The 14,261-nt window shown below is 42.1% G+C and overlaps 1 protein-coding gene across 5 annotated transcripts in view; it reads left to right on the top strand.

Annotated features, from left to right (window-relative positions):
• Positions 1–14,261, top strand: part of BRIP1 (BRCA1 interacting DNA helicase 1) — a 2,318,009-nt gene that overhangs the window by 909,344 nt on the left and 1,394,404 nt on the right. For all 5 annotated transcript variants that reach the window (XM_069615088.1, XM_069615086.1, XM_069615084.1 and 2 more), the window contains one exon: positions 12,271–12,425. In XM_069615088.1, the coding sequence (XP_069471189.1) occupies positions 12,271–12,425 (155 nt within the window). The remainder of the gene's footprint in view (positions 1–12,270; positions 12,426–14,261) is intronic.

Genomic DNA, 14,261 nt, shown 5'->3' with positions numbered 1-14,261 from the left:
TTTCTAAAAAAATGAAGCATACATTTAATTTTGAAAAGGAAACAAGCATACTTTTAAAATTGTATTAATTGTATAGTGGGCGTTTTTGTTAAATTGTTTACAAAGTTTATAAATGATACTTACTTTGTATCTATTATGATCACTGTGTTGAAATGTAATGTTAAATATTGTGTATGGCTGTGGTTGTAAAGGTGGCATGTTTGGGGGTGGTAAAAGCATTTACGGCACGTGCATTTGGTGTGCAACAAGTTTGGCTGTGTTGTTTGTCTTTGTTTTGGAGATTACTATAGCAAAATTGCTGTAGTTTACATAACACATGCACACTTATAGTTGGCACTTGCGTATTTTAATGAAAAAGTCCTACCTAGTGATTTTGATTTGGTGAGTATGGATAACGGTATGTGTAATATATTATCAAATGTGTAGTGGATGGATTATCAGTAGTGGTGTATTGTTTTTTTGTTTTTATTACACTTATATTTTTAACCTGTAATACAGTTCTTAATTATATGCATCCGCATCTTTGGTCAAACGAACATTACTCATGCGCTAGTAGTTTGTATGTACTTATATGGTGCAGTGTAATAACAGTGAACATGGGTGCAACGTTTTTGTAAAGTTAGGCTTGTTTTTTTAAACTGCATTACACATGCGGTTGTGAAGTTAATGTATTTTGATTTACATTTTTGCATGCGCGTATATAGTGTTCTGTATGTGTTTTGCAGTACGCATGTTTTTTATTTCTAGGCGTGGATGATGATTTGAAGTGCTAACATTACAGAAGTTTCGGTTTATCAAGTTTATACATAAAATGGAACAAGAAGTATGTTTTGTACGTTTTAATGTAGAGAAGGACTGTGTTAATACACCTGGATTTTTTCCTGGATTTATTTTCACATGTGAGGTACTTAGAAGGTATTGTATTAATTATTTGTTTCTTTCAATGTAGTTGAAGCACATGTTAATAATGGGAGATTACTCGATTTTTGGAATGGGACGATTTCACCATTTGCAAATTTGAATGAGGAATGATACGGCTATCGTGGTGGAAAATGGAAAGACCTAAAGTGGAAACTTGTGATTTATAACAGTGGCAAAATCCCAGATGTAATTGCGATTTCATGCTGAAGGGGACAAATTGGGATTCCAAAGAGGAACTGAATTATGTTATGAAATGAAAAATGACTTGGTCCGACTAGCAGTATTGTTTCCAGGAACCAAAACTGTATATTCATGCTTGGCAACACATCATACTTGGATGTGTGAAAGTGCGAATCATCGGAAAATCAATCATGCTTGTAATAACGTAAATAGATGTATATATAAATTTGCACTTGCACATAGCCTACATTGCATTTTTCACTGCAACATAAGTCATGATGAAAGTAGTTTTAGAGTTGATGGAGTACATTTAAGTAATGAAGGGAATAGTTTATTTTTGGCCAATATTATTGAAGGGCTTACTAATACTTTGCAGTAATGGGCTGCTTTACTTTCTGCTTTACTTTTGTTAGTGTATATAGCATGGTTATTTTTTTGTAAATAAATTGTGTATTTCCCTGCTTTAGTTAGTTTGTGTGTTGTGTACGCAGTGGGGGTGAGTCTGTATATTTTGTGCGTTCATAATGCTTGAGTGTGTGTTGGGATGTGTACGTAGTATGTGTGGGTGTCATTTGTGAATTCTGTATTTCCTTGCTTGAGTGTATGTTAGCATGTGTACTCAATGCATGTGGGTGTGTATTTTGTGTGTGGGCATCTATGTTGTGTTATGTGCAAATTCTGCATTTCCTTGCTTGAGTGTATGTTTGAATGTTTATGCAGTGTGGGTGGGTGCGTATGCTGTGTGTGGTCATGATAATGTTGGCTGCATATTGCTTGAATTATGTATTTTGTGGCTTTAGTGTATGTTTGTAATGTGTACTCTGTGCGTTACTGCTGCTGTGCGTTTGGGTGGTGTGGTTGCTGAGCGTATGGTTGGCAGATATTTTCAACTTATTGCCTATGTTTTTCGCTTGAAAATTTGATTGTGCGCATGCATCATATATAGATAATTTTCTACCCTAATATCTCAAAATTGGCCATGTTGATATTCCCTAAAACAAGCAAAGCGACCAATTTTGAGATATTGTGGCCGAATTCTAAAAGCTGTTTAAACACGATCGCAAAGTAAACATTTTCTTAAACTATAAAGTTGTTCCGGTACAATTCTGAAAATGTCCATGTAGAGGAGGCTGCCTCGAAATATTACTCTGGAATATTATCATATTTTTTCATGCAAGCGTTCGGAAGTTAAGAAAGGTATTTTTTTTAATGAAACTCTGTAGGAACTTTGTCTTAACCTTAACTATGCCTTCGCTAGCGCAAAGGTATACTATTCTAAGCTTTCTTTTGCTTCCCATATCTCTGCCACTGCCCGTTCTTGCTGTTTTCAGCTTTTCACACAATTGGCTCTCTTCTAACCTTTCATGCTACCAAACTTCTCTAATTCTTTCTAGACTTGATTACTGCTCTGCTCTTCATATTGGTTTCCCTGCTTATCATCTTGCTTCTTTATGTTCAGTCTTTAACTCTGCTATTCGCTCTCTTTTTCGCCTCACCCCTCGTGTATCTATTTCAGATGCTTTACACTCTATTTCCTGGTTATCTTTCGAGTCCCGCCTATTATTTAATTTCCTGTGCATTGTCTTTAGATGTACGCATGGACTGACTTCTTATAATCTCTGCTCTTCAGTTTCCTTCTACACTTCTGCTCGTCATCTTTGCTCCCAATCTCTTCGTTCTGAACACTCCAAAACTTCACTGTGTGCCTTCCTGATGTTTCTTTTTCTTTACTGGCTCCACATTGGAATTCTTTGCCACTGTCTATTTGTTGTTGTTCTTCCTTGCATACTTTCCGCTTCTCTCTTAAAGCTCATCTCCTGACGTCCTCTTAATATGACATTGTAATTACACTATTGCCTTTTTCATTGTACCGTCTTTTCTGTCTGTTCAGCTGTTTACTCAAGATAGATGGACACAGACATATAGTTGGATTTGTGGAATTGATTGTGTAAAAATTTAATTCACATATTTCAATATTTTCTGGCAGAACATCCATGATAATGACTGGGATCTGGAATTCTGTTTGCAAATTTATTTTGCTATCATTCTACCGATGGATGGAAAAAAATGAACATTACACACATAACATTAAAAGCCCCCAACACAAAGATATATACAGTTAGACCTTATTATATATTGGAATTTAAACTCTAAAAACAAAGTACAGCTATAGTTACCTATTGACTCATCCTCACCCCAGCCAGTTGGAGGTTGTGGCTCTGGCCTAAGCGCTAGCGATGCAGTAATCTGTTGGCAGGGCCTGTCACTGGGGCAGAGGCTTTTTTTTCATCTGCTGGAGCATAGTGCCTAGGAGGCCAAAGGAGGGAGCTCTGAAGGAGGAGATCTGATATAGTAGGTAGAGTGATGGTTGTTGCCAAAATTGGGTAGTATGTCGATATCAGTTTTGATGCAAGCCAACAATACTGTGTTACTTGCAAGAACTCCACATTCATTACAGGCTTTGATTGCAGCTTATGTTGAATTCATGTCTAATCTTGATTTATCCATCAATGCCTCTAAGTCAGCTATCATGGTCTGTCAAGCTGGTTGCAAAATGTTTTTACCTTGCAGTCTTTTTTGCATTGTCTAATCCAGTACAGGTTTTTGCAAGCTATGATTACTTAGATTTCAAATTATTCTCTAGGCTGAATGGGGCTTCCCGCATTCAGCAGTCAAAAATGAAAATATGACAAGCATGTGGAGGTGTATTACGTTTTTGCCAAGTTCTACAAAGCCACAACCACTGGGCATAATGTTGAGAATATATTTTTCAAAGGCTAAATTGATTGCAAGTTATGGCTCAACACTATGGGAACATGGCAGGCATAAACGGTTTTCAACTAGAGGAGACCCGTTTAAAGAAAAAAAAAAAACATCTATTGTGTATACCTAACTTGGCCCCTACATTGGTAGTCCATACTTGGATATATAATACAGTGAAGATGAGATCTGCACTGGAAAAGTAGAAGAGTGGTTTAGAATGTGGCTAAATATGAAAGGTAATCTAACTTTACAGTGTTAGGTAACCTACTTGTCAATTCCCTGGATTTCCTATGTCTGCGTGATGTTAATGCAGCAAATTGTTTGGTTAATCATTCTGTCATCACTGTAGTTTATAAAAAAAATTGTAATGCAGGACCTCAATGCCCAATTGAAGCTAGAGGGTGAACAAATGGAGTTACAAAAAATGCTAACCGTTCACATGTTCTTTTTTCTATGCCGGCTATCTCTGAATATCTTTTGTGGACACATTTAAACTGTGTGCTGATAACCAGGGCTAGACTTAATCTCCTGCCACTTAGCACCAGGTGGTCGAAAGACCAAATGCCAACCTTAAATGATTTATGATATTTACTAAGTGAGTCTGATACTGAAGATCTCATGCACGTTTTATTCTTCTGTCCAGTTTATTAGTCAGGGGTAGAACAATAATTTTCTTGTAATGTAATTTTAACTTTTGACGGTGCAGGCCAGCTGTAGTTTATATTTTGTCTGCGACCAGTTCTGTGGTGCCCTGGACTTTGCTTCAATATTTGCAATGTGCCTTGAACCTTAGGAAATCATTGATGAAATCTAGTCTTGCTTTATGACCCTTTTTTAATGATCATGTCTATTTTACTTGAATCACTTAAGTTATGTTTACATTCTTATGTGTTTTATTATTGATTGGCTACCGGTACCATCCGGCATTGCCTGGGTCTGTAGCTGTTTTGCACGTGGGAGTCTGCTATTGCCTTGTGTATGTTTTATTGTGTCATAACTTCCTATTATTGAAAAATTAATAAATCGGCCATCTCCCAAAATCACCTATACTGATAGAACAGGGGCAGAACCCGCTCCACCCATGCGCAGGGCGAATGGGTGGAGTTGGTCCAATTTCACCATCGCCAGTACACCCCAGACTGGTATGCCAACTTTGTGTCCGAACTTCCTATTTTTGGAAAAGTCACAAAATCGGCAATCTCCTGAAATCGCTTATACTGATGGCACAGGGCCCGACCCCGCCCTGTGCAGGCAAATGGCTGGGTTTGGTCCGATTTCACTATCGCCAGTACACCTCAGACTGGTATGCCGACCTCGGGCTACAATTTCAGCCCACCAACTGTTGTGGGGCTGGAGCCAACACTCGCAAAATCGTCAATCTCCTGAAATCACATATACTGATAGCATAGGGCCGGACCCCGCCCTGTATAGGGCGAATGGGTGGGGTTGATGAAATATCACTATCGCTACTACTCCCCAGACTGGTATGCTGACCATGGACCATCATTTCAGCCCACCAACTGTTATGGGGCTGGAGCCATCCCTGAACATACAAACACACTTTAACAAATATATATGTATATAGTTTGTACTTTGATGGATTGTATTTCAAATCCAAATAGTTATTTGACTGACTGATTGCAGAGCAACATTCTGATGAGCTGAGACCACCGCCCACAGAGGGCCATTTGATTTCAAAATAGCAGCTCACATACTTCCAGAATGGGCCTGCACGGCCATGCTAAAAGTGAGAAGAGGGGCAGTCCATACATGGAGAGAGGGCTGAAGAGGCTGGGAGGATGGCATGGAGCAGAAAGTGGAAGCCAAAAAAGAAACCCAGTAGTTTGAAGGACGGGGAGTGGAAAAAGAGTGAGACAGAGGTAGAGAAGGTACAGACCCTGAATACATGCTTAGGATGTGTCCTGAGAGTAAATCGACAAATCCACGGAGAAGGAAATGAAACCCGGAGAATGGGAGGACTGATGTAAAGAGAGGAAATCCACTTAGATGAAAGGAATGGAAGAGAAGAGATTAAGACAGTGGGGAAGACAACAAGGGATAAGAAGGCAAAGTTGTAGAGACCGGCAGAGGGAACAGATAGAAGAGTAGGCACAGTGAATATGAGGACAGAAAGAGAGAGATTGTTTCAAGGGGAAAAGAAGGGGAGGGAGAGCGAGTGAAAGAGGAAAAGTGAGGGGAAAGTCAGTGAAGTGGGAAATGTGGCAGAGCGGCAGGTAGGCTAGAAGAGTTTGGGGAAGTAGAGAACGATGAGAAAGGAAGAAACCATGGCGTACTTACTAAGGCTCAGAAGCATGCAGGAAAGAACAGAAGAATCGGAAGGGAGGAGGAAGTTGGAACAAGAGAAACTACCTGGAAAGGGAGTCGAAAGTCAAAATGACACCTCTGGGAAGGAGGTGTTGCATAGAAGCGGATGAAGAAACAAGGAAACACAGATGGATGAGAGAAATCCGAGACTTGCAAGAATGTTACAGGAAAGATTGTGGCAGGGCCATGAAGGAAAGAAGGAACAGAAAGCATAGGAGTAGAAGTTTCAATAGAGAATAATAAAGAGCATGACCTGTAGCAATTTCTTAATTATTACTGGCTTAGTGACTCCTGGCTACACTGAGTGTATGCATCAATAATACTTTTTAAACCATTTTTTAAAAGTACAAGTCGACCCCCAATAGGATATGGGCGGTTGGATATTGACTCCTAGAATACTAGCTGTTTCTCTCATCTCATCCAGGGAATCAATGTAGCAGTGGCTAATCTGGATATCATCCGTTTACAGGAAACTTGGTTGAGAGAAACCCCATTATTAGACGGCTTTACTATTCATCTTAACAAAGCAACTAAAGGAAACCTCTGAAGACCAAGTACTAGTCTCTTGACAATGATAGGAAACGACTTCATAGAAAATGTTATTGAAGTCATCAATCCCAAAACCGAATATCCAGATCGTAATAATAAAACTACTGAATTTCGCTGTCAACAGGCAGTGTTGTTTGGCTCTCTTCAACCTCTATTGGAATCCACATTCCACAGATTCACGTAGTTTTGTTGAATGTGTGATTTCATGGATAGATCTGATGTACACACAAATGGCTGAGTCGTGGTTAATGATTTGTGGAGGCCTAAATGTGGACTGTATGTGTAGGGGTGTGGGGAGGGAAGCGAATACTCAGGAAAAAATGAGTCAGATGTCGGGAGTGATTGGATGAAACAGCACTGAAGGAGATCCGACAGTGGCACTCACATGGTATTCAGGATTAGCTTTTTGTCTAAAGTAAGGTTTTGGCACAGGTAATTTCAATGAAATTACTCCCTGCTAAACACAGTGACCATGACCCAGTGGTCCTGCCCTGCTCTAGAACGAGCGACAGGTCAAATCGGACCTCTCGTATCATAAGGCCTAATTAGAACCGGGAAGAAATAGACTGTTTTACTCCGGACCAAGTGTCTGGTCTAACAAGAAAACGGATAGCTTGGCACCGAATGGACGCGGGGTGGGGGTGGAATATGAACCCAGTTTTAAGCCAAAGCATTCCTTCGATGAAAATGGGGTTGAACAGAAACACCTCTTGTGTAGTGATCTGAGGACTCTTGGGACCCTTCCTTTTGCGACTAAGGCTTTGGCAATAAAGAGAAGAAAACAAAGTTATAGGAATTGGATTTTATCCCACAGAACAATACTTTATTAAAATGACTCAGAAGTTATGTTGCAGGCGTTGGATCCGAAAAACACTAGAAACTTGTGGCAACTTCTGAATGGCAGGGCAATAGTTAATGGCCTACTTCAATTAAACCCGATATCTGAGAACGCTTGGGTGGGGCAATTTGAAAAGCTATTTGCTCAGAAGGAGCAATTGAAAGCTGAATCGAGCCATAAAAAGCATACCCAATGGTTGATTCAGTTTGATAGGGAGGACATTTTACGCACAATAATGAAAGCTAGCAACTCCCGTGCTCCAGGACCTGATGGATATTTTCAAGAAGGGGGATGGGGTGGCTCCAAAAAATGACTGCCTTATCGCCCTTCTTGAAGTCCTGGGAAAGATCTTTGCAGGAATTTTGCTGATGCGCCTGAAAGAAAGGGTTAAGGAAACTAGGTCTTTTGACCCCAGGCAGACCAGCTTTGTTAGTGCAGTCGGTTGTAGCGTAAACTTACTCCTTATTAGCCTACCAAAGATGATTATGGGGGAAGGCAGGATATATGGCCTGTATAGATAAGGAGTGTGCCTTCGACTGCATTAGTTGAGAGTTACTATGGACCAAAATGACAGCTATGGAGGATGCCCCAGTGACTTAGTGGCCTCAATCAGAGATTTGTACACCGGGACCGCTCTGCAGGTCAGACTAGATCAGGCAGGTAACCTGACAAGGATGATTAGGACCTACAGGGGATTGGAGCAGGGTTGCACTTTGGCACCCATCCTATATAATATCTTTATCACAGATATGAAATGGGTGCTAGATCTCCCAAGATCTTGCCCTTCTAGGTTAAATGGAACATCGGCAGGATGGCTCCTGTACGCCGATGATTTTGTCCTACTGGACAGAACTCCTATCGGCTTGCAGAGGAAGCTTGATGCATCGCAGAACTACGTAGACCAGAATGGTCTGAAAATAACCACTGCAAAGACCGAAATAATTGTTCTGTAAAGTTTGAGGGGAAGGAGAAAGAAGAGTCCCTGCTGGTATTTGGGAGGAAAGCAAATTTGGCCCGTACCTTTAATAAAATATCTAGGGGCAATAATCAGCGCGAGTGCCTACGAGAAGCCATGGCTGTAAAATGTAAATACAAAAGTGAAACAGCTCACTGCGAAGGGAATTTTGATCGGGAGGAAGTATGGAAAGTTCTCTCCTGATCATGCATTCCTATAACCAAAAGTCACTCCAACTCTTACGTATGTGGCAGAGGCAGCTCCTGGGTTGCAGAGGAAATGCAAAGCTGTTTTTGGAAGTCGATTTTGTGACTTCCTAAAGCAGTTCCTATTGCCATTGTGAGACATGAACTGGGTCTCCTCTCCTTGCACGTGAGAGTAGTCTGAAATCCTTGACTATTCTTGCCCTGTATACAACAGACTGCCAGCCTCAATTTTGAATTTTAATGAGGAAAATGTGTGAATGTTTGATTTACCATTACATTTGTGGCAAGAATGATGTAAAGATACATTACGTAACCTCAGCCTGTTAATTAATACCTTGTGTAGAAACCCGCTGCTGGTGAAAAAGGCCTTATGGGCGATTGACTGTAGTGAAACCCGAAGCCCTGAGGTCAAATTCAAAGATTCATAAAATGTTAGTCGCTTGTTGGTTCACCCAATATAACACCTCTTACCTGAAAAAGTTCCCGAATGACAAACATAGGGATCTATTCCTCAGATTTCGATTGAATAAACTGCATACAAAAGTCACACTGTGTAGGTATGGGGGGACACAAGGGGGTAACAGTTGTTGATTATGTAAATCTCAACCAGAATCCTTAAAACATTTGTTTCTTTTTTGCCCAGAGTTGAGATCACAGAGACCTCTCTTGTTGTATGAAAGTATGAGCAAAAGCTTGGGGACGGACGTCGAGGCATGGTGCAAGGCTCTTTACGGGGGGGCTAATGTGAACCTTACACAGACCCTGGTAAGGTTTCTAGAGCTGATCTTCTGGAAGAAATTCAGGTCAATAGGACCTCAATAAGAATAACTCGACTTGGGTGGCTGCTACTCTCTCGTTCCTTCTCTTCTCGCTTACCTCCTTTTTTTTTCTTTCTTTGTGTTTTTAGCCCATCTTTAGTTTTTTTTTGCTTTTGTTCGTGTTGTGAAATGATGTTGAATGATGTAAAATTGTGATTTTATCAAATAGCAAAAGTTTGAAATAAATGAAATGCTAATAAAAAAATCATTTTTTATAGACTTTTTCTTATTTTTTATTTTTTTCATGACAAACAATGGAGTTAATAACATGATCAAAGGGTAACGAGTGCCTTCTCACTAATCACAGATTTATCCCTAAAATACCTTGAAAATTTCACTTGAATTATCCAATAACTTTGCCAACATTATTCGCCAATCCATCCCCTATGGTGGAAAGTATGTTACATTCCCAACATGTCAAGCGAACCCTCAAATATTTCATAGAACCGAATAAAGATTTCTTTCTTTTCTCTCATTTATTGGTCGATTTAGGCCCTGCAGCAACACGCAGAGCCATTTATAAGACAAGTATCGGAAGATGATTATGATTTCAGTAAATCCATTAAAGTGCATATACAACATTAACAACCTTCATCTCCTACTGGCATAAGAAACTGGTAGGCCTCTTCCAAAAGAAACGAGAGATCATTCTACAAGGGCAATGGCGGCTACTACTGCTGTGCTACCGGGAGTGCCATTTGAATCTTCAGGGCCATAACATGGAAGGTGACACAACTTTATAACGTTTTACTGTGTGGACAAGAACAGCTAGGCTAGCCCTGATCGCTTTTGCGCCATCACTCAGGGAGAAAACATGTCCTGATGTTGATGTACACCACAGTGGCCATGCATTACCTCAACAGGCAAGGCTGCGTGCGGTCCCTGCCCCTATCCAGTACCACCATGCAACTATTGTTCCGGCTGCTGGAGAACACTTGGCTTCTGCAGCTCTGGCAGGAGCGAAGAATAGGTTGACGGAAGCTCTGAGCAGGCAAAGCACGGTCTCCCAGGAATGGGAAGTGTGCACAGAGGTTCTTGCTGAAATCTTCACCCTGTAGGGAACTCTGGCAGTCGATCGACAGTGGATCGGTTTGTCACGAGTGCCAACACGATGTGCAAGCATTTCTGCTCAAGGGATTTCCCTGCAAGTATGCACTGGGAGACACGTTCCTAGAAGAGTGTGTCTTCGACCTCCACTATGTCACTCCAGGGGTTCTCAGGAGGCTGAGGAGGTTCCGCGCCACCATGATCTTGATCTCCACAGACTGGAAATGGCCATCTGTGCACCTCACAAGCTTCCTCAGATGCTGGACCTCCTCTCCCAGTTGGAAGGGCGGGTGCTCCCAATCTGCATGCTTGAGAGGATGTGATATAATGACTGGGACCTCTCTGAAGAGGTACTTGAGGTTTTGCTGCCTGAATGCAGACCTTTCACTAGGTCTCTGTACACGTGCAAAAGAAGATGATTTGAGACATGGCGTAGGGTTTGCGAGGTGGACCCCATTTCGTGCGCCACTACCATGGTGATGGAATTCCTTCTATCCTTAACCTCACGGGCCTATAGATGGGCACGTTCAAAGGTTATTTGGTGGCTTTGTCCATGTATAAGAGGTCACTGCATCAAGGCTCCTTCTTTACAATCCCGGCGATGGCCCAATATCTGAAGATCCTTGTAAATAGATTTCCACCGATGTTGTTTGTGGTTCCGGCTTCGGACCTCAATTTGGTGCTTACCTTTTTGATGACGGCTCCATTTGAGCCCATGCATTCCTCATCAGGTTGCTTGCACTTAAGACCGCTTTCTTGGTGCCCATCAAGTTGACAAGGTATGTAAGCGAGCTACAGGGTCTCTCCTGCAAATCACAATTTTTGAGGTTTTTTGGAGAGAAAGTCTTGTTAACAGTCCACCCAAAATGTGTGCCTAATGCAGTGTCCGTATTTCATATATCACAGAGCATGGAGTTGCTGGTGTTCTATCCACCATCTCACCCTTCCAAGGACGATGAAATGCTGCACAGGCTCGACCTGAAGAGGACACTGAGCTACTATGGGGCCAGAAGTGCTGTTTTCAGGCATAATGATCATCTATTCATTGCCTTCTTGCAGTCGAGGAAATGTCTGGCAGTGTTTAAACAGGTAATTTTCTATTGGATAGTCCTCTGCTTCGCGGAATGCTATGAGAAAGCGGGAAAGAAATTGCAGTCAGACATCAGGGCTCATTCTACTAGGGGCGTGACAACCTCTTCTGGTTACAAAGGGGTGTGACAGTGAAAGATATCTGCCAGGCAGTACCTTGGTCGTCACTCCACACATTCACAAAACTCTGCACCCTGGACGTGGCTCATGGGGCTGATGCCCGATTTGAAAGAGCAGTGTTGTCAAACTTTCTCATACTGACTTTTGTCCTGCTTCCATATGCTGTACTGCTTTGGGAGTCTATCCGATAAGGAATCTATAGTAGAATGCAATCCATTAAAGGAGAACATTACAGGTAAGTAATTTCTCCTTTTGCACCATCAGTTCTCCTGTAAGCTCCTTCTACATGCACCCTTCCATCTCTGTTCTATGTGTAATACAATGTTGCATGGATGACGGTGGATATCCCGATAACAGCCACCATACAGATAGCAAACAACCTGCGAACCTACTACATTACGTTTTGTTTTTGAGTGGAGGATGGCTGAATGGTTTTAATTAATGGTTTATGTTTCCTAGAGAAATCTGGCAAAGGTTCTCGAAAAGGAAGAGAAAGTGACATTGCTGCATGGCAAGGAGGAGGCAGTGAAGGTTCATACCATCAGCCCCCCGTCGCAGATGGTGCTGAAAGGACTCTTTGTTGTGTTGGAGTTCCTCTTTAGGCAGAACAGCAGGTAAGAAGTGCACAATACTTGTGGTGTTGTATTTCAGATTCACATTTAAAGCGGTGCTAGACTGGTAATCAAAGCAGCCCTAAAATAGGTTGTAATACGAGCCACTCCCCCCTGCCCCTCTCCACAGGTGCATTAGACTGGGAGGCATGTTCAATCATGCAGTTGTTTTTGTTCAGGAGCCCCTTCCTCCGTAGCCACATGGCACTGACAACAGACTAAACCAACCCACTTAGCCCATCAGGTAACATCTCTATTTCATAGACCAGTCCATCACTGACCATCATTTTGAAACTCTTTATTACACTTCTTAAAGTATTGCATGTGTAAGCGTACGTGGTAATAGTCTTTTCTCATTACCCACAATCAGCATTTGCAGTGTGTATCAGCAGAAAATAGGATCTCGCTGTTAGAAGTCCTGACCTCTGTGACCTGACTATTTAGTCACTCAAGACAAATTATGTCCACATCTTATTAATTAGTCTTTTATAGAATGTTTATACTGAAGACCAATCACTAAGCATGGGACCGGGATTTGATCCAGTGTTGCGCTGTGTTGTCTTGCTTCCAAGACAAACGCGTTGCCCCTGATCTATCCTCCGTGAGAAACCGGAGGGCAGCCTAACACCTACTCCCCTTGGATCCTCTTCTGAGTTGGCCAGGGAAAGGCCATTGCTTTTGGATCCTGACCCAGGGGGTGAAGATGCGAGGGAGGATCACCTGGGTGGAAGGTCCATGGGGGAGTGGGGAGAGGATATCATCAGGGGAGGCATGGTATCCCCCTTTCCCTTCTAATAATATACCCTACCTCCCCGACCTTCATAGATTATCATTCCCTCTTATTCCCCCTTCGTCATACATGTGACGAGGAAGAGGCCTGGAAACTATTGCAAGGGACAGGCATGTCTAGAGAACCTAAGTAATTGCAGTCAGGAAAATGATGTTAACAGGTGAAAGGTGTATAAAAGGTGGAGCCGCCAGCCAGGAAAGGGAGACCAGCAGGAGAGACAGGCTTAAGAGGGGAGAATTCCTGCCCAGAAGGGAGCTGCTGAGGAGGGTCCTAATTGGAAGCCTGGAAGCCGGCTATTTACAAAGAGAGACTGTGCTGCCATGGTCCCAGCAGGCCGTGAGAGGGTCAAAGCTGTAGAGTCCCCTCCGTTTGGTGCCCACAGCCGGAGCTGTGGGACACAGAGAAATCCCAAGTGCTGCCGTCCACCGGTAGCATCCGCTAGTGACGAGCACAGCTACCGGCAACCCACAGCAAGGTTCGCAGAGAGTAAGCGCTGCTCAGAGCTCCAAAGAAGTGTTTGCAGAGCCGAGAACGAAGAGAGAGACTGCCCGGAGGATCCACCGAGGATTGGTGAGTAAATTTGAGGGTACACTCGTACCGGGGCGCTCCTGGTGTACTACAGGGGCATATGGTGATGCTGCATGAAGGGAATTGAGTGTGAACGTGAGTATTTTTTTATTTTTATTTTTTATATTAACGAGCAAAAGCTGAAGGATGAATAAAGGAACTTAAACACAAAGCAAACATTGAATACCGACCTAAACGAAAGCTTTAATAAGCATTTCAATTAAATTAAAGCAAGTGATGAGCACTTATGAAACTTTATGGATAAAGTGAAAAACAAGTAATGAGCATTTATGAAGATTGTGAAAGCAAGGTGTTGGAAGAGAGTGAGCACCATGGAGTGAGTTGTGTGGAAGAACACACTGTGGCAAAGCCAAAAGACTGTCAAGGAGAATCCAGTAAGTTGTGTGGAAGAACACAATGTGGAAAAATCAAAAGACTGGCAAGGAGAATCCAGACTAACTGCAAACCAAAGCATAGGTGTA

This window comes from Ambystoma mexicanum, chromosome 9, assembly GCF_040938575.1.
Source record: "Ambystoma mexicanum isolate Mex_15411 chromosome 9, UKY_AmexF1_1, whole genome shotgun sequence".
Classification (NCBI taxonomy): Eukaryota; Metazoa; Chordata; class Amphibia; order Caudata; family Ambystomatidae; genus Ambystoma; species Ambystoma mexicanum.
This window is presented reverse-complemented; position numbering and strand designations above follow the sequence as displayed.